The sequence below is a fragment of the Sceloporus undulatus genome, chromosome 4, assembly GCF_019175285.1.
Source record: "Sceloporus undulatus isolate JIND9_A2432 ecotype Alabama chromosome 4, SceUnd_v1.1, whole genome shotgun sequence".
NCBI lineage: Eukaryota > Metazoa > Chordata > Lepidosauria > Squamata > Phrynosomatidae > Sceloporus > Sceloporus undulatus.
The window spans coordinates 121293405-121314189 of record NC_056525.1 but is presented as its reverse complement, the minus strand read 5'-3'; the positions used below and the strand labels follow the sequence as shown (position 1 = coordinate 121314189).

Genomic DNA, 20785 nt, shown 5'->3' with positions numbered 1-20785 from the left:
GGCTAACAAATATGATAAAAATTCTAGAATAAGCCTTATGAGGAATGACAGAGAGCTGGAGGTGCTTGGCTTGTAGAAGATAAGCCTGAAAGATGACACGATAACCATATTTTAGTATCTGAAGGGATGTCATGTAGAAGATGGAGCCAGCTTGTATGCTGTTGCTGTAGAGACTACAATACAACAGATTCAAATGAAAGAGAAATTATACCTAAACATTAGAAAGAACTGTTTTATTGTCTGATACTGGAATGGAGTGTCTTGGATGGGCATCTTTCAGAGGTGCTTTAGTGTATTCCTGCATGGCAGAGGGTTGGATTAGATTACCCTTGTGGTCCCTTACAACTCTAAAATTTTAAGTGTTTTGCATATGTGTGTGTATGTGTACTGTGTTTTGGAAGTCAAAAATACATTGGATTTGCATTTTAAACTTGCATCTCTTATTTCTTCTATGGACTTTACTACACATGAGGAATTTCTCCTAATTTCAAATGAAAAGAAAGTGGGGCCAGAACGCATTCCCGTGAATTCACTAGTTCAGCAAATTTACATGAATGCAAATTGAGTTTGAACTGGCTTCCCATTGCCTGAAAATAGCATGCCATTGTCCGAATTTGCATGTACTGTAGTAGTCTATGACGCAATAACGTGAAATCCCATGGTTGTGCTCAAACTGATTTCCCATTGCCCGAATTTGCATGTGGTAGTCTATCACACAATAACGTTAAACCTCATGATTGCGTTCAGATTGCCATTGGATTATACTTCCAATTTCCCTTGTCTGATAAATTCCTTTCCATTGTTTTTCTATGAATACATAAAAACAGACCATCTTTGTTTTGTTTTTAATTTTGGTTTTGGAATTCTAGAAACAAATTTTGTATTTCTGGCAGTTAGCAAAAAGAGACCAACACACTCAATAAGGACTTTTGAAATGTTCTACCTATGGTGACGTCTCTCATGCTGAGCAACAAATTTTATGAGGACTGGAAAATATAATGAGTCTTTCGATCTTCCTTAACTATTCTACAGAAATGGAAATAAGCTGAAGAGAACCAAAACTGTCCAGAAAGAATCCATATCCACTGATTCTTGTTATATGTGAGAAGGATGCTGGGCATTAGGAAAATGTTTATCATATTTTATATTTTTCAAATTCCGGTAGACATAAACAGTTAAATCTGGAAAAAGATTCAAAAAATAGTCTGCAGGATTCCCAACTATGGTCTTCACCCTGAAATGGAGAGGAAAGAAATATTGTTTATTAAAAACCATGCAGGTGATCACAAACTAGGTTTGCATAATAAAAGTTTGCAAGCTGTAGCCAGGAAAGCCACCAAAACATGCATGCCAGTTTCCAAAAATCTGTTCTTTGGATTTGCAATCCATTTTTTCTAATGTTGAACCTCAGGAAGCTTCGTAGCTGTCTGCAAGAAGAATCAGCAATAGACTTTGTGGTCTATTGGATTTGCAGTTTCTTTCTTTATGGTGATACAGAATGGAAAAGATATGCTGCTACCTTAAAAGCACAGGAGCTTATTCCAAGCTGATTTAGGCCCCAAACAGAAGTTTACCAAAGTCCAAAACACACTGCAGAAATCATCCAGTTTGGAACTGCTTTAACTGCCTTGGCTCAATTCTAGGGAATTCTGGGCACTGTACTTTTGCGAGACATTTAGCCTTCTCTGTCAGAGAGCTCTACAAAAAACTAGTTCCCAAGATCCCCTAACACTGAGTCAGGTTAGTTAAACTGGTCTCAAACTGGATTATTTCTACAGTGTGTTTTGGACTTTGGTAAACTTATTGTCCCTTCTTTATGATCCTAGTGTATAACACTCTTGACAATTTCATTTCTTACCACCACCTCAGATCTCTCTTAGTCATAAGCTCTATCTGAAGCCTTGACACAGTCTCATTTACTTCTTGTCCCTCGCCTTTTTATATCATAATTGAAAATGTTATTTATTAATATGCACTAAGAACTAGCATTATTTTTAATTCCTCTAAAACCTTACATCTAATAATGCACTACACATATGTCCTATTTACAGGCTTAACATTTTAAAGAATGATTCCGCTTCTGGCCTCTTAAGATGTGTGTGCCATTTAAACAGCATACCTCCAAAGTGACCCTAAGCAGCTTTATTTTGGCCTGTCTGTTCGGGCTCTATTTGTTCAGAATATCCTTTACAGGGATGTAGCCAAGGGGGGGGGGTCTTGGGGTCCGGACCTCCCCCCTTCCATTAGAAAAATGAATGGTGTGTGCTGCTGCGCCGCCACACCCAAGCCCCATTATAATGGTGGCACTTAGTCTGGACCCCCCCTTCCTAAAATCCTAGCTATGTCCCTGTCCTTTGGCTCACTGTCATGCCTGGTTTTTATTAATTTGAAGCAGCTGACATGAAGGGATTTAACCCTTTCTTCCTGTGTAATTTGCTGATCAATCTCTCTTGCACACACACATACAGAGACACAGAGAGAAATAAGGAATGGCATAAAAGGGAAGGATTAAATTTTATCTCCCAATCCCACTTCATCAACTAAATTAGCCAATTAGCCCATATAGTACTCTGAACTGCACCCTCACCAACTATTCTCTTGTCTGGTTTTGCTCCTCACCTTTCAAAGTCCAACAAAATGAAAGCCTTTAAACCTTAATCTATTTCTCTAGCTTTAACAAATTTAAAAAAACAGATGTCACCAGAGAAGGAGAAAATCTCTAAATAAAGGCCTGATGCACTGATGCAGTATTTGGGAGGGAAAGAATTAATAAGTAGCTTCTAGAAGCAGATGTTGCTTTAAAAGCAATGAGAAGTTGGAGCAAAAAGACAGCAGATAGAAGTTCATTCTTTGTTCAGGATCTGCATGCTAGCTACAACAGTAATAATAATAATAATAATAATAATAATAATAATAATAATAATAATTTATTTATGTTTCCCCGCCTCTCCCAATGGATCGAAGTGGGGTTACAGACTACTTGAAATCATACAAACATACAATACAATTCATACACATGTAAACCTTGTGTAGACAGAACATGGTGTACAAAGGCAGTCTGCAAATTTGATGCCAAAGGTCTGGAACAACTGAAGGTGCAGAGAAATCAAATGTCACTTACTCTTCACTCTTCTCACTGTAGTGTGCATTCATATCCCTGATTAACTTCAACAAATCTGTCACACAGTCTTCAAATACTCGCTTGTTTTTGTCTGGTTTCTTTTTGCTTTGAAAAGGACCACCCATGCAATCCAATACTTCTAGATGAACCTAAAAGAAGATTCATACCACTGTCATACCACTAGATCCATAAAAACCTCCTCTTCGCAAGTATACTGTCCTGCAAACTGGCAGATTCCACCTTTTTTTAAAGTCTCAAACCAATCACATACATATATTCTATATTTGGAAAGATTACTCTTAGTAACTGATTAAATTATATGTATAGGCCTAAAATAAAATAGCTAGTCCCAAACAGAGAAGATCCACTGAATCAACATATTGCTTTACTTGTAACACACCTTGAATCCTAGTTCAGAAGTGAATAGGATGATATAATTTTAGTAATACCAAAAACAGCAGCAACAAAAGAAAAATAACAGGGTTTAGAGAAGTGCTGACTTACCATTCAGCAATCGGCTCTGTGAATTTACTTTAGCTGGGACTACCAATTAGATTTAGGCTACAATAATATATGTGAATCAATTATTTGATGCTTGTAATGAGCATAAGTTACTATAATGCCACCTAATTAAGTGACATCCTTAGCTAGAAAGACATCCTTAGCCAGAAAGAAAGAAAGAAAGAAAGAAAATCTCATTGTGCAAATTAGCTTAATTAAAGTTTCAAAATGGAGGATGCAAGAAAAATTTCTCAGCACATCTTGCCTTTTCAGTAGTCCAACCCTTGAAAGGATGCTCTTTGTGATTCAAAGCTTTCAGGATTTCACTGTTGCTGTTCTCATGCTTAGTTTTGTATGTCTTGATATCACTCTCATTCCCAACTTTTGTTAAGAACACATATTTCCTGGCAAAGAGAAGGCAACGGTAAGAACTGCTCACAGCACTGTCAGGATAAGAACATCCCCGATAGCCCATGAGGCCAAAGTATTTCTATAGCAAGGCTGAGATGGGGAGAAGCCATAGGTCAGTGGTAGGGCACATGCTTTGGAGACACTTGGATCTCCTAGTTTCAGTCTTTGACATCACTAGTTAGACCACTGGGGCAGCAGGCGATGGGAAAGGAAAAGCCTTGAATGTGACCCTCGAGAGCCACTACATTGCAGAGTACATAATGCAGTGTTACCTAACTAAGAAGTCTCACCTGTTCTAAAGCAACTTCCTTTGTTAATGTGGATGAAAATACACTGGACTTACCAAGTGACTGGGAAACATGAGCCCTCAAAATGTTTTTGGATCTCAGCTCCTAGAAGAACTCGTCCTCAAAGAATAAGGACATCTTTTGTGGAATTCTTCTTCCTAAAGTATGCTGGGACACACCCTCATTACAGCAATGTTGGTATGTTTACCTGACTAGTTTTGAAGATGTGGATTTCATGGATGATGATGATGATGATTGTAACTGTTTTATTTATTTATATCCCGCCTTCCTCAAGACTCAAGGCGGCTAAATTTTTTTAAAACAGTCCAGGTTAAACAATGCAAAGCATTAAAATTACAAAGTTTAAAAACCATTAAACGATTTTAAAAATATTGCATAATAAAATTTAAAATTTATGAAAGCATGGCATTTATATACTTCAAAATATTGCTACTGAATTCTCAAAGGGCTTTCAACCAATACAGGTATACCTCAGTTAACAAATAAGCTCCTTTTTACATAGTCTTTATGCCTGCCCATCCTCTTTTGTTCCTTGTCCTCAGTCTAACTGGTAGGTTTTTTTTCAGCAGCATCAGCATTCGGAAGATGGTGAAGGAGGGTTGGGTCTTGTAGGAAGCAATGCAATAAAGCTTGAGCTGGGAAAGTGTGGGATTCTAGTCTATCCAGTCCTACTGCCGCTGTGTGTCTTTGCTACAAAGAGGCAAGGTAAACAACAACTGCCTCCAAAATCCCTAACTGAACATGTGTGAACAGCAAAACATAACAGGAGAAAATAGATAAGACTGCCTCACTAGCTGCCACTACCATGTTTTAAAAAGCATAAATCTATCAGTTTAATGACCAAAAAATTATAAACCATTTAAAAAATGGAGACTGGTGAAAATTTCACCCCAGAAACATTTTAGAAGAAGCATGAAAGTGGTCACTAGAAGGTTTGTTACCTGGTTGTTTCATTTCACTGGCACATATTGTTAGTTTTGAATAAAAAGGTTTCTGAACCAGATTGAATTGCTTTTCTTTTTTGTGCTGTAGGAACCTAACCCTGTCCTTTCTATGTTCTTTCTTCCTCTGGTAGAAAATTTTCTGTTACAGAAGTAACACCCAGGTACACATCTACTTCATTAACTGAGGAATACCTGTATAAAGGTGGTTTTCACCGCCCTAAAAGATAGTACAGGAACAGAAAATGGCCCTCTAATTTCTTCTCTATGAATTTTATCGATGGTCCAAAACACACTGCAAAAATAATCCAGTTGAGATCACTGTAACTGCCCTGGCTCAGTCTTAGGGAATCCTGTGAACTGTTTATTGTGGCATCAGAGCTCTCTAACAGAGAAGGCTAAATGTCTCAAAAAGCCACAGTTCCCAGAATTCCCTAGCATTGAGCCAGGACAGTTAAACTTGATTATTTCTGCAATGTGTTTCGGACCTAAATTACACATTCAGTTCCCAGCTTTTGGCAGTTGACAGATGTCAACTTTGATTATCAAGGTTGCCAACACTACGCTTATGTGCTGCATTATCTGCAGCAACATACTGATGGCTGTACTATCAATGTTTTTCTTTAATCAAAAACATATATATTGCTTTTTTCTCTTGCTTTTACTTTATCATGGACTAGAGGGGAACTAGATTAATAGAGTTGGAAGGGGCCTCATAGGATTTCGGGTGCAAACCCCTGCTAAATGCAGGAACTCCAGCTAAAGTATCCCAGAGCAGGTAGCTGTCCAGCCTCTTTCTAAAGATATCTACAGAAAGAAAACCCACCACTTCTCTAGGGGCCTTATCACACGACAAAAGAAAGCCAAAAGGCAGTGTGAGAGAAGTACCTTTCTCCTTGCCTCTCTGCATGCCATTGAAGCACTTCCATTTACTTACCATGGAAGACAGTTGTAAAAGCAAGGCTTTTGTCATGCTGGGAAAATCTTTTGGCAAAAGGCATATTGTTATAAATATCTCCCCTGGGAAGAGAACAGAAATGTTTCAACAACATGCAGAGAGACAATGAGAAAGCTGCTTCTCTTCCACTCCATCTGGCTTTCTTTTGTCATGCGATATGGTTATGGCTCTACTGACAAACTAGTGATATTTCAGCCAAAAATTAGTAAACTGTGAAATTGTAAAATAAGTGACAGCCCAGGAAATTTAGAATTGATCCATGTAATAAACTGAGGTTCAATTTTGAATGCAAAACTAAAATTTCCAAAAATGAAATGAACTGCAAGATTTTTCCAAATTTTTTTCCCCAGCAACACTTGTTCTATCGCTACTTTGGAGACACCAGGGCAAGTAAGATTGGGAAAATGGAGAGAAATTTACTCACATCTCTTCATTCCAGAAATAAGGATGGTTCATCAGTTGTCCCAGTTGTTCACTGGCTCGGGTGGTTTTATCAGTTGATTCAAGACTTTTGCAAAGGTCTTCAATTTCCATACAACCAGCTACATCCTCTGGACACTCTGTAGGTAAGGTTTGAAAGCAGATTTTGCCCCTCAATGCAACATATAGGACGAGATTTCGAAGACCCTATGTGTGAAAACAAATGGTTGTATCCTAAGAGAACAAAGCAATCCCTTTGATGGCATATGTCCATGTAATCTTGGGTCACACATGCATATGTCCTTTTTCAGATGTTTCCACTGCCCCAAAAGCCTCCAAGCACTTGGAGTGCACTACCACCACCATTTGTGCCTGCACTTCTGCAGCTGGGAGCTGGCATCACCCTTCTGGCAAGTCCCTTGAGATCCAGGAGACTGCTGTGAGCACTCTTCTGCTGGGTAGTGCAGGTAAATGAGTGTGTTGTTGTGTTCTGGTCATTTGGAAGTTGCTTTCTAAGGACTTCAGAACTGAGTGGTGGAGGATTACACTCTGTCCACATGATGTTAGCCACTGGCCATTGAATGCATTAAATATTTATGTTCCATGCTAGAGTTTAACTTTTTCTGAGAAGATAAACTCTTTCCAAGACTATTTTAGTCTCTGTTGCTGGTGGAAGAATAATATCAATGAAAGTTTCTTAGCTATCTCCACCTCGCAACAAAAAGGTGAAGATAAAGGTTTCCCCTTGACATGAATGTCTTCTTGTAATTGACTATGCTCATCTATGTTACCAAGCTGAAGAGCCAGCATTGTCCAAAGTTGACTCCGGTGGTCACGTGGTCAGCATGACTGCATAGAATGCTGTTACCTTCCCACCAAAATGGTACCTATTCATCTACTTGCACCTTTACATGCTTTTGAATTGCAAGAGCAGCAGAAGCTGGAACTAGTGATGGGAACTCACACCATCACGCAGTGCTTGGGCCTTAACTGCCAATCTTCTGACCTTACAACCATCAGAATTGGTGTCTTGACCACTAAGCTACCATGTCCACCCATCAATATTTTTTAATAAAGTACTTATTTATGTCAGAGAGTTCAAAAGCCAGTGCTGAAGAACAGGTGCTCCTCCTGACAGTTCCCTTAGTCATGCTTCCATAGAGAGCTTCAAAATATGGACAGCTATATTGATCCAAATTGACAAGTCAATTCTAGCTATTTCCTTCTCCATCAGTAGCAGATCTTTTATACAGCTAATACTTTAGGTCATAATCGTCCCAGACTATGTTAGTTTTACTACAGTGTTATCTCACAACATATTGTTCTATGAAAATCCCACCTATCTCAGATGCTGTGTAGACTGCATCTCCACTCAGAGAAAACAGGGAAATTTAAAGGCAAATGTAGGTAACATCATTATCTCTTCTAATTAAAAAGTCTTGGCACTTTGTTTTACTATCATCCTGACCATAATTACTACCACTCTGCCAAAGTACTGTTATAAGAATATAGGGGTTTTAATTTTTTTTTTAAGCAGCATGTCTAATTTGGCCTTTAAAAGGATGGTAATGTCTGGCTAGTTATTAAATAGCCAAATCCCTCTGTGTTATTCAGGAAATGAGAAAATAATATCAAAGAGTCTACCATGAGTTTATATTTTAATTTGTTATTGTTATACTGATATGTTGCTTGTGTGATCTTGTTTTTATACTGGTCAATGACCAAATAAAATTTTTATTACATATCAAAGAGACTGTTATAAAAAGGCAGTCATATGGACCACAGCAGTCATACTTTTTCTTATCAGTAGAAATGTATTTTTGTTCTATTGAATCCTCGTTATACTTATGGTTGATTCAACAATGTGCACTGTGTAGGGGCGTAATTCTTCATTAAATTTCTTCTTGAAGGTAGCAATGAATAATTTCAACAGTTTTCTTTGCATTGCAAGACAGTATTTTAAAACCATGCAGTTTTCAGTGAGAATTTGCAATTCAGGACTTATTCTGTGAAAATCTTGCACGTGGTTGTTTCACACAGCAAACAGCATTTTCTGCACACAAAGAAGCATTTACTGCACAGGAAACAACATTTCAGTGTAGAACTAATAATTTCTGCACATAAAATGTTGTTTTGTACGCAAATCAACCATGTGCAAATTTTACACTGAAAAAATCCTGAATGGAGAAGATTCTTATCAGTCCGTGATTCTTCAAATATTCTTTCTATTCCTATTTTTGTGTGCACACACAATAGTTTAGCCTTCATGTTTTGACTTTAGAAATGATAATTCTGAACATGTAGGAGGCTAGAGAGGCAATAATGAAGAACAGTTACTTGCCTTTAGGTCTTCTGAGATGATACATTCTTTCTGATCATCATCAGTTATTTTTCTGCTCTTGTCAAAATCTGCTAGAAAAACCTTGCCATTAACATCTAGAAAAAAACAAAAGGACACATAACCTGAAACAGTTTTGCTTTTTAACTGTACTTTGGAATTTAAGATAAGTTATCGCAATTTTTCACAGTCAGCATCAAATTCTATACTCTGAGAACGCCCTTATCAGTAGTACACACTAATTTTATTCCGTGAGCCAAACTGGATGTGATTGGGACAGCTATGAAAAATCTGACATGTTCCTATCTAAAGCAAAGTTTGAGGGACTAGTTTATACAGAAAGAGAAAACTCCTTCCTCAGTCCAACTGATTTTAAGGATAAGAGCCATACTGGGGAAAAGAATGTATGAGGAAACAATGGCTGCATCAGCACTGCAGAAATAATCCAGTTTGACACCACTTTAACTGCCATGGCCCAATGCTATGGAGTTCTGGGAATTGTAGTTTGTTGTGACTGGTGCAACAACAAACTACAACTCCCAGAACTCCATAGCATTGAGCCGTGGCAGTTAAAGTGGTGTTGAACTAGATTATTTCTGAGTGCGGATGTATGCAATAAGAAACTGCATTAGAGGCGTGGAGGGGAAGAGTTTAGCTCCACTCAGTCATGGACAGCATAGTTATAAAAAATAAGATTTCATTAAACCAATGAAGGATTTGTTATAGACAAAGATGTTGGCCTCTACTTGGGCCTTTTCCACATACAAAGAACCAGACAAGAGCTCTGTTGCCTTGCTAAGAGCGACATTACAGATGTGTGATGGGCTGGCTGTGTGGAAAAGGTTTGCCTTTTAAATGATATTAACTGGATGGTGCAATTATTTATTGTTTATTTATCCCACTGAATTCAACATACCTACACCGGAGTAAATGATTATCTATCTTTGAACAGAATGCCAAATACAAGAAAGTACAGACCTATCAAAATGTTACTGGGGTGCAGATCTTGATGGCCAAATCCAAATCCATGCAATTCGTTCACTGCCAGAAACACTGTTGTAAGAATATCTTTGCTTTTCATACTTGCATCGTCATTCATCTTGAAGTACTCTTCAAGGGTCCTCTCACACAGAGTTAGGCACAGATATAGACAGGCCTTGCGCTGTTCCGATCCACAAATCTTCACCAGATGGTTGCTGGTACGGCATTTCTCCAGGCAGGTTTTCTCTCGCTCAGCCTTTTCTGCATCTGTATGGAATATCTTCACAGCCACCGCTTCTCCATCATAAAATCCCAGATACACTCCTCCTTGGGAGTTTCTTTGAATCCTAAAATCTGAATATTGGAAAATCTTGAGTTTTCCAATCATAGGCCGATACCTCATATACAGATCCTGGAGCTTGGATTCCCAGCGTTTGCTAGTGGGTATCCATTGAACCCTTGGCTGACTTGGAATGGGTGGTGTTCCATATTTCTGAAGGAGCGCTATGATTCTGCCGTTGTTGTAAGTTTGACTGGCAACTTCAAGGAGGTTCCCAATGTCTGTCCTTGCTCCCCTTTCACACAACACCTTTGCTATGTCATAGTTTTTAGTCTCCACGGCTACCATCAGGGCTGTTCTGCTGTTTTTATCTGCATCATCAACATCAACATCATTTCTTTCCAATATAGCCACCACCACAGCTTTGCTTTGCTTTTCCACAGCAAGTATAAGAGTAGTTTTCCCATTTTCATCTCTCTTGTTAACATCCACCCCATGTTCTAAGAGGAAAAGAGCAATGTCCTCTTTGCCTCTGTCCAAGATTTTGTGTTCCGTGAACAGAGCATGGATTAATACATTCCTTCCCTGATTGTCACAGATATTCATATCGGCATTCATCTCTTTGACTAGAGCTTTTACCAAGGTGAAATGACCTTTCCTGGCAGCATCCATCAAGGCTGTCACACCTCCTTTATTCAGGGCCTTTTTCTCCTCATCAACTACTCTTCCCAAGTTGACATCTGCCCCATTCTCATACAAAAATCTCAGGGCTTCCTCCATCCCATACCAAGCAGCCTCCATGAATGCAGTGAAGCCATTGACATCATACTCATTGATGTCTGCCCCTTTCTCAAGGAAGAGCTTCAGAAGGTCCACGTTGCCTGTTATCCCTGCTATGATAAAGGGAGTAGCTCCATTTTCCTTCTTAATATGTGGATCAGCCCCCTTTTCAAGGAGAAGGTGGACAATCTCTTCCTTATTTGCCTCTACAGCACTATGAAGGGCTGTCCAGCCACCTTTCACTTTTGAATTGATATCAGTACCGTCTTCCAACAGCTTCTGGACTGTCTCCATTGTGCCAAATCGTACAGCACAGTTGAGCAACAGGGCTTTATCTGTGAATATGTCTTCTCTTTCAGCGTTTGTTGGCTCCTGATGATTATGATTGTATTGACTTTCCATTGAGAGATTTCTAATGTAATGTAATGTAAATCCGTGAATAGTTAAAATGACAACAATTGTGATGAATGAAAAAACTCTTCAGAAAGGCAGTTATTGTGCTGGAGATCTAGATGCACTATATATACTACTGCTGGAATCGGATGTCTTTTCCACATAGATGCATATGTCTTAAGGGGTTCAAAGTCTTCCTTTGATCTGTTTATTAAAGAAAGAAAACATTATTTAAAAAAATTAATCAGACATCCATAAAGAAGCAGCAAAATGGGACTTCCATACTTAAAAGCAATATATCTTTGCCAATAAATGTTAGGAACAAAGAAAGGAAGACTGTGACACCCTCTTTCTTAAGCTGCCTCCTCACTGTTAAAATAATCCAGATTGATACCTCTTTAACCGTCATGTCATGCCACAACAAACAACAAACCCAAGAATTGTATAGCACTGAGCCATGGTAGTTTAAGTGGAGTCAAACTGGATTATGTTTACAATGTGGATGCAGCCATACTCTCTGGAAAAGATACTGAGCGTTACAGCTTAAACCGGAATCCAGTAATTGGCAGGCTGCATGTGAATCTACAGCTTCTCACCAACACTAAACTAAACATCTTTGAATTGCCATTTATCTGTATTTTATGTTATGTATCACTTGGGATTGGTGTCGTGTATTTAACATCATATATGTTTGACCAGTATACATCAATAACAAAATATTATTAAGAACTAAAACTCCATAAAGCTAAAACCATCACTTAATAAAACTGCTTATTAAAACTGTTTGTTATCAATTCAGCCAAAATCAACCCTCTATCCTCACACCTCTTGCATGCATTCATAGAATCATAGAATCAATCCAAAGAAGCTATTTTTCTTACAAGCTGTTTTACCTCTTTTGAGACTCATTAGCCTTAGTTTAACTCATCAGCCTCAACAATATAGTGAGCCCTTCTTATCCACTGATTTTTTTATCCATGGATTCAAGCATCCACAGCTTGAAAATGCTTTTAGAATATATAAATTCCAGAAAGCAAACCTTGGTTTTGCCATTTTATATATTTTCTATGCCATTGTATTGAATAGGACTTGAGGATCCATGGTTTTTGTTATCTACAGGAAGCGAACCCCAGCTGATAACAAGGGCCCACTGTACTATCAATCCCATTTTCATTTAAAACAATTCAAAACAAATTCTGGCAGGGAAACATTCAATTAATGCATTCCTGACAACCCTTATGCCGAACTGGAAGTGTGCCGCTGCTAATCCAGAGAAATGGCCACCGATGTCCAACATGTACTCAGCCAAGGAAAGGAGCAAAGAAAAACATGTGCAGAAAATATAAAAATGGCAGCAGAGTGGCAGAAAAGAAAGTTGAAGTGACAGAAAAGAAAGGAAACCCCAGAATCAAAATTCAGGAATCCTAGGAATTCCAGCACCATAAAATCAAGGGACTGCTGGTGGCCACATCCATCTGACCCTCGCCCATGGAGGCAGCTAGTGGACTCCCAAGAATGCAGACATGGACTCATTGCATCACAGTACATGCAGTGCAGCACCAAGCATCCTCCACATCCATTAGTCCAAGGCTCTTCGAGCACCAGCAGTAAGTTGCATGCAGCAGCCACACAAACTAATAATAACAATAATAAGCTTTATTTTTACCCCACCTCTCTTTCAAAAGCAATCAAAGCAGCTTACAATTAAAAGAATCCATACAAAATCCAATATCCCAGTTCTTCCCTCTCTCCTCTAAAACATGAATTAAACAAATAACCATTAAAATAATCCATTAAAATAGACAAAAATGAGCGAATAGGGCTACAGCGTATGAAGTGGGGTGGTAGATTCAGTTGGTGGCCGGGATTGCTATTCAGGAAAAGTCTGCCAGTAGAGCAGACTTTTCCTGAATAGCAATCCCGGCCACCAACTGAATCTATCTTTTTAAAGCTGTCTAAGGCCCGGTACAGATTAGAAGAAAGAGGCGGCCAGAGGCTGTCCCTTTCTTCTCCAGATTGTTACCACAATCCACTGCAAAAAGGAGCTCCGAAATGGAGCTCCTTCCCGTGATGCCGCCAAGGTTACATTTGTGTCCTGAGGCGTCGCGGTGATGTTGTTTTGGACATGTCGCACACGACATGTCATGGATGCGTGCGCCATATGGGTGACACTACGTAAAGATGGTGCTGCCCATATGTGCTAGGGTTCCAGAGCATGCAGATGCTGCGTGCTCCGGAACCTTAGAATTGGCCCCAGACCGCCGCAAACTGGCGGTCTGTACTGGGTCTAAGCTGGTAATATGACAGATCTCCCTCGGCTCAATTGTACTCTCGTACAGGTGTTTCACTCTCCTTACACTGGTGACAAGCACTATTCGATTAAATGAATGCAATGCACACCACAAGATACCACCCAGTTCACACACACCGGCCTCCTGGGACAAGGGTCATGAACCAATCAGCCAAGCATTCTGGAGCTGATAGTGTTGGGAGACATTCAGCCTTCATTCCACAGCATTGTGCCAAGGCAGGTCAAGTGGGGTCAAACCAGACTGTTCTTCCAGTGCAGCTGCAGCCTTAGTGTCCCCCCCCCCCCTTGCAGTCTTGCCACTTACTTCCAGCCTCTGCAGCGAGCAAAGCCAGAGCTGGCCTGAGGAGACAAGAAGGCAGCCTGGTTACTTTTCTTGTTACTTGTTGACGGAGGGAGAAAGAAAGGCAGTTTCCTCAGAGAGAGCAAGAGGGGGAAAAGGAAATGCTCCTCCCAGACGTTGCCTGCTGGAGTTTCACTTTCCTTTTTCCTTGCACACACACATACACAGAACCCAGACTTTAGTTTGTTGGGTGTGTTTTGTTTGCAGGGGCCTTGTATTGCTTTTGGAGGAGAAGCTAATGCTGCAGGGTTTGGGCCTCTTTTCCCCAAACTGAGGAAGTTCCTTAGGGAAAGAGGCCATGCCAGGAGTCAGCTGTGTAATAATAATAATAATAATAATAATAATAATAATAATAATAATAATAATTATTATTATTTATTTGTATCCCACCTCTCCCTTTTTGAGTTGTTGAGTGTTGGCCCTTGACTTATACATGAGGTCAACCTATAGTCAAGTATATACAGTACCTCCTTTCTTCCAGCATGGAATGCAAGGCAGTTTATGACAAGTTAACCTACCGCTGGAGGGGCCAGAACATGAAAAATTTACTTTTGCTGACTGCATCTCCCAGATTTCTCCAGCTGGCATGGCCATTGGCTAGACAGTTCTAGAAAATGTAACCATGGCGCTTTACAGACCACTCAAAAAGGGCAGTCTGCCGGCGCCTCCACTTCCACCACTGGGAAGCCTCAGCCTCTAAACGGCGAGGCTTCCCGGCAGCCGAAAAAGAAGCCGCAAAAAGCAGCTTCCTTTTACGCCGCCATTATGGCATCGCAAAGTGCCAATGGCGCACTTGCGGCATCATAATGGCGCTGAGACGTGTGGACGCTATGTGTCTGCTATGTCAAAATGGCGGCACCCGTGTAAAACGGTGCCGCCATTTTGTATGCACCCAGCACGTACTAGGGTTAGGGGCGTCCGGAAAGGACGCCCCTTTCTAACCCTAGTATGTGCCACGCACGTACTTTCCGCCCAAGCGGAACAGGCCCATGAAAGCAGTTTTTCCATTTTCTGGAAGGCTCTTAGCACACTCTTGAGTTGTGTTTCAGTATGTAATCCTATTTCTATTAAACAGAAAGAAATGTCTGTTCTTAGGAACATTTCAAGAAAACCAATATTAAAGGGGTTATTTGGGATTTATAGGAAATGCGAAGAGCAGAGTAGGGTACATTTCGCAAATTCTGTACCTTACACCTTGTGTTTCAGATCACAGTATCTGTATCTCTTTGTGAAATTAAGCAAAGAATGAACCACAGTGGAACCATTCGTACATTTTCTTTTGCATTTCCCCCGAAGGTAGTATCAAAGTGTTTTCTTTTCTTTTTAAATTTTCAATAACCTAAGTTACCAGTGGGGTTCATGGGGAAGATTCCAACCAAATAATTGAGAAGGGAAACTGAATCATATGCCGATTGCTGGGAGAGCTCTATGAAAGTCCAAGGAGTGTATGTGAAGCTCACCATGTTGCCCCAATTGAATGAACTGCACAAAGCAAAATGGAATGTATTTACTCTGAGAAGTGTTGCTGGTGGATGCAGTGCTCTCTTCCCATCCTCAAGAATTAGATTCTGGCCTCCTCCCCATGCATGAGGGAAAAAAACATGCATGCTCAAGCCCCATTATAGTCAATGGGCCACATTGTATGTTCTTGTATCAGCATAGCCATGTACACATTCTAACATTGATAACGGGGTGAGGCAATCCACACACCAGTCTGTGGATGACTAGCCCACAGATACAGCAGGTGCAGTGTGATTGTTTTAAAATAAATACCAAAAAGTTTGAATTGGTCTTCAATAGCATTTGTATTACATCTGAAAAACAGATACAGGATGTTCCAGTCAAGTATAGCTTTGGAATCTTGATCTGAACAGTATACAACAGAAACAGAGAACCATCCAGATGTTGGTAGGCAGCAAATCACATTTCTCTCCATTGGCTGAGCTGCCTAGGGTTGACAGGAGTTTCACTCCCACTTGTGACAAGCCATTCATTTGAACCCCAGTATGTAGTCAAATTATGTTGTATGTATTGTCTACAAGCTTGTGCTGAAAACTTCAGAAAACGGACTAGTTCACACATGTTTATGCTGTTTGGTCTTACCATTTTATTACTGAGTGAGACTCAGCAGAATATGGAACGCAACTCCAGTAGAAACCATTTGTATTTGAGTTAACATTGACAATATGAACATTATGTGTGCAGTTATTACACCGTGATGATTCACTCACACATGAATCGACGCTACAATCAATGAGTAAAGAACATACATTCATGAACCAGGCCAAAGTTTTAAATTGCTTAGTAGCTGTGCGTTTACAATTCTCCAGCCACTTTCTATACTTAAATCACATTAATAATTCTAGATAAGTTTATGCTGTGAACATACACTGTACTCAGCAGCCTGACAAATGAAGGAGACAGAATATATGGACAGATTCAAACAAACCAGTTACATATTCTTTTGCCACTAATGGTTACCCTTATTAATACAGGAGGCTCCAACAACCTTCCTTAGTATGCATTCACAATGTATGAAAGTACATATAGGCATAGGCTTGCAGGAGGAAGCAGGTGTGGGCCTGTACCGCCATCCCATTTGTAATCTGGGACTCTTTCCATTACACAACAAGCGAGGCAAGGTGACCAGTGCAAAATCACAGTGGCTATCCCACAGAGTGTCAAGACTAGTCTCGCATCTAGCACAGTGCTTGTTTCCAAGACTGCAACAACAGACTGGCTGCCACATGTGTAGTGGAAAGGATGCTATGTGAACAGCCTGCAACAGGGTACCAAATGAAGAGAAAGCTGGTTGCATGTGAATTAGTTCTTCCCCTGATGAGTAGGTTCTATTTTTTTCCAGCTTGAAAATACCATTGATATTCTTTTAAACAGCATGCTGTTCCTCTGAAATCAAATCACTGGTTGCACAAAAAATCTACTGGCCACATTGGCTACTATGGCTTTAGCCACATCGCCCTGATTTGGGTAGGATGCATCAGCTACATCTTTGTAGTTGATGGTTGACAGGCACAATGTATCTGAACATGGCTCCTGTGTGTTTCAAAGGCCATGCATGATCACCATCCATTTCAGCAGGGCTTGCTATAGAAATGTTCATCCAGAATGAGTGAAGCCACAAAGGAATTCTGCTCTAATAGGGAAATATATGGCTCTCCAACAGTTTCTGGATTGTAACTCTCACTATTTTCTCCCTAATATCTTGCCACAAATGTTTATTGACAAACATATACAGCTGGGATAGCAGAAACTGTTTTGGGCTAATTAACTTTATGCAGCTAGATTTTTAAGGTTGATCTGACCCTGTCTCTCCCTGTTTCTTTATCTCTTGGTAAGACATACTTTTTAACATATTGTACAATATTGTCCAATAGTCCATTTTCAACTGTAGGCTCCTCACTGCAATGAGTTGTCTGTAGCACCTGATTCTAAAGTGCTGTGCACTGATAATGCCCTACTCAAATAAATAGAACAATAATTATCCTACTAATAAATACAAATATAAATAATTAAAAATAGGTTGCATACAAGGCTTGGAGAAGTACAATATACTAAGTCCATGTGTCTTCCATAGATGTCATTGGAAGGAAGCTTGCCCAGCATAGCAAAAGACAAAGATATATGAATGCTGTTGGAACGAAGCAATGCAACATTCTTCTGGGTGCAAACACAAAGCGATGCCAGTGCCATTAGGATGCTGAGCCCTGGAACGTCCAGCCAGCAGTGCAGAAGCATGCAGAGAGCTGAGGCAGGCTTCAGACGTTGACATGCACTCGGTGGAGATCACAAAGCCACATGTGCTATGAACAATTTGTAGCCTATGTGTGTTGATGAGGAAACTGGCTTTTTGAGAGTGGACAGACTTTGACTGGAGTAGGTAGATGGATCCACAAACATAGAACATTCAACAGTAGGTGGCAGTTTTCAAGGGGAATTCAACCTTCCCATTATTTTTTCAGCCGTCCTTTTGCTTTTTTTTCCTCCTTTACCTGGAGAGCAAATTCATCCTTGTTCAAGATTCTCCAGTACTTTTCATCTGAGCTTGTTTTCTTCCACCTACCCTCTTTCTATTGCGATGCAGAGGGCTTCCCCTTCCTTAGGAGAGCTTCTGGGTGCATGGAAGCATTAAGAGGTCCCAGGCATCCAGGCCAGAATAAAATCCCAGCCAGATCTCTGCCACTCAGAAGCTCTTCCCACTTCCCACTCCAGCTCCTGATTCTCCTCTTTCCTTCCTTCTCTCAGGTCTCTTTCCCTCCCCCTCTGTGCAGTTCTAAACAATGATGCCAGGGAAGGCTCATGTGTGCACAGGCTTGCCTGTTCTGTGGCTAGTCGCTTGTTCTGTGAGGTCTCTGTAGTAGTCAGATTTCAGAAACCTAGGATAAGAGTCCTTCTCCATCAAAGTGTGGGTTTTAGCTTGGGCTTCTTCAAAGCAATCAGAAGTGGCAACAGTAATGTTCCTCCTAGTTGCCTCTCTGGTTTCATGGTCAAGGTTCACCTGTAAGAGAAGGACAACACCCTGTGACTAATTATTCAGTAACTTAATGGTGGTGTGTGTATAAACATCAGATATGGTATGTGTTCCATTAGTGTATTTTGAGGGAAGAAATATCTTTTGAGCTTGCCTCAGTAAAGGCTTGCTGCGTCTGGATCTACAAAACACCCACAAACAGGAGGCAACACATTCAGCAATGAGAATCTGATACTTCATAAGCTTCTGGGGCAGTAGCCCTAGGATTGTAAATGCATAGACAACAGAGTGCAAACTCACTTAGATCTCTTCTGATATATTCATCATAAGGACAGTTTTCTCTTTCCCTCCCTTGGACCAGAACTGGCCAGCCCTTCAAATAGAGGACTGTCCTCATGAAGTAAGATGTCCTTACAATTCATACCAATGCAGACTCACCTCTCTGGGGGCTTCATTTTGGACAAAGTCTTCAAAGATCTTGTTGGCTTTGGCTGCTAGTTTTGCTTTTGAGCGGGTTCTCTTAAACTCCTCACATGCTAGCCAGAATTCCAGATTCTCTTCACTGAATTCTGTTTTAAGGAATCCATGGAATGCTGCCACGCCATCTGTGAACAAGGACAGGGGATATCAAGTTTAGTATGGGTATAAAATCACAACAGGGTCTTCCTCAAGGACGGTGCTGTTGCTTAAACAATGCATTACATTACTTATTTGGCTTCCCTCTGCAGACAGCAACAGCTTTGGGATTAATATTTAGTGAGGAAATGACAAAGGGGAAAGGGCAGAACCCAAGCTAAGATCCTGCTTTGGATGCACTAAGGAGCCTTCGTGATGGCTGATAATTACATTAGAAAGAGCAGAATCCCAAACAAGAGAATCAGGGAAATACTGGATACTGGGACAACAGTGTAGCACCCCAAACTTGTGTTTTCCATTTGGTTTTTGTAAGGCAACTGCTTTTCAAAAATATGCCTGGAAAACTTCATTGCTCTTATTGGCATTTTGTGGAACGTGAAGAGATTACCAGTTCGTAGAGGGCCAAGATGAAGGAAAACCTATTAAAATACATGGTCACTAATCCCTGCTATTTATCTCTGTAATATTCTACTACAGGTTGAGTATCCCTTATCTGGATTTCCAAAATACTCCAAAATTGTCCACATGGGTAGCTGAAATAGTGACATCTTTATTTTTTGATGGTTCAGTGTATGCACTTTTGTTTCATGTACAAAATCATTAAAAGTATTATTATAAAATTATCTTTAGACTGTTTATAAGGTGTTACGTGAAACATGCATGAATTTCATGTTGAGAATTGGGTTCCATCTCCAAGATATTATGTATATACAAACATCTCAAAATCGGGAGGGGGGCATCCAAAATACTTCTGGTCCCATGCATTTTTAGTAAGAGAAACTCAACCTGTAGTACTAACGTGGAACATATGTATACTCACTTTTACTTTTCAGTAGATTATCAAAAGATTCCTTCCATCCAAGTACTTCCTCCAAGGAGTATCTAGAGAAGAAAAATGTTGAAATCAAATCAAAGGTGGGAATGGTCAAAGTAATGTGAGGGTGATCAGGAACAGAGTCAAAAGAGCAGCTGAGAGCCCCAGTGTGGGTAAATTAAGAGAATGAATTCTTTTATTGTCTCCTGGGGATGCCTCCATCACTTGATTTAAAAAATTACTCATATCCTTTCAACTCTCTGGCAACTGTACCTATAAATCGGCTGAGAGAAACTGTACAGTCCTCCTTATTCTTGTTAGCCATGGGTGGGGTGGTGGTGGTTGTGACTGTTATAGTTTTACTACTGCACTGCTCTGTTGTCCCTTTTGACATGGCTCTTCTTCTAATAGGGAGACACTAGGTCAGATCAGCTTGGTATTCTAGGTACTTACCTCTGTTTCGTAGCCTTGCTCAAGCTTCCAAATTTATAACCAAACTCTGATTTATGAAGAAGAATCCCCAAACGGGTCTTGAACTCCTTGGCTCTGAAAAAGATGAGAATAGCAGAATGTCAAAATACTTTTTAAAAAGAAATAAGAAAAGAAAGTGCCCAGCAGATGGCAGCAGAATGTGTATGTGTGTTCGTTCACCATGAGAATTGCTCCTTTCAAGCTTGAGAATAGGGGCCCCGGGACTGCATCTGTACTGCAGAAATAATCCAGTTTGACACTGCTTTAACTGCCATGGCTCAATGCTATGCAA

The 20785-nt window shown here is 40.1% G+C and overlaps 2 protein-coding genes across 2 annotated transcripts; both read right to left on the bottom strand.

Annotated features, from left to right (window-relative positions):
* Positions 1-788: 788 nt before the first annotated feature.
* LOC121928772 (2-5A-dependent ribonuclease-like) lies at positions 789-14168 on the bottom strand. The gene is made up of 7 exons (XM_042463956.1): positions 14048-14168; positions 9977-11636; positions 9002-9096; positions 6665-6867; positions 3888-4026; positions 3122-3270; positions 789-1234 (listed from the first exon to the last, which is right to left on the bottom strand). Exons 2-7 carry the CDS (start codon positions 11439-11441, stop codon positions 1096-1098), a joined length of 2190 nt encoding a protein of 729 aa, XP_042319890.1. The 5' UTR covers positions 11442-11636; positions 14048-14168; the 3' UTR covers positions 789-1095.
* Positions 14169-16166: 1998 nt separating this feature from the next.
* Positions 16167-20585, bottom strand: RGS16 (regulator of G protein signaling 16; the record flags this gene model as incomplete). The annotated part of the gene is made up of 4 exons (XM_042464354.1): positions 16167-18599; positions 19011-19177; positions 20029-20090; positions 20476-20585. Coding segments are annotated over 4 exons (540 nt in total), but the record flags the coding sequence as incomplete, so codon positions are not given.
* Between the last annotated feature and the right edge of the window lie 200 nt (positions 20586-20785).

Bases quoted from the DNA above. Each gene is read 5' to 3' on its own strand.
- LOC121928772 (XM_042463956.1), bottom strand. From the start codon at position 11,441: ATGGAAAGTCAATACAATCATAATCATCAGGAGCCAACAAACGCTGAA. The intron at 4,027-6,664 runs GTGAGTAAATTT...TCTCTTTGCCAG, and splicing joins TATTTCTGGAATGAAGAGAT to GAAATATGTGTTCTTAACAA. The intron at 1,235-3,121 runs GTAAGTGACATT...TCTCCATTTCAG, and splicing joins TACAGTGAGAAGAGTGAAGA to GGTGAAGACCATAGTTGGGA.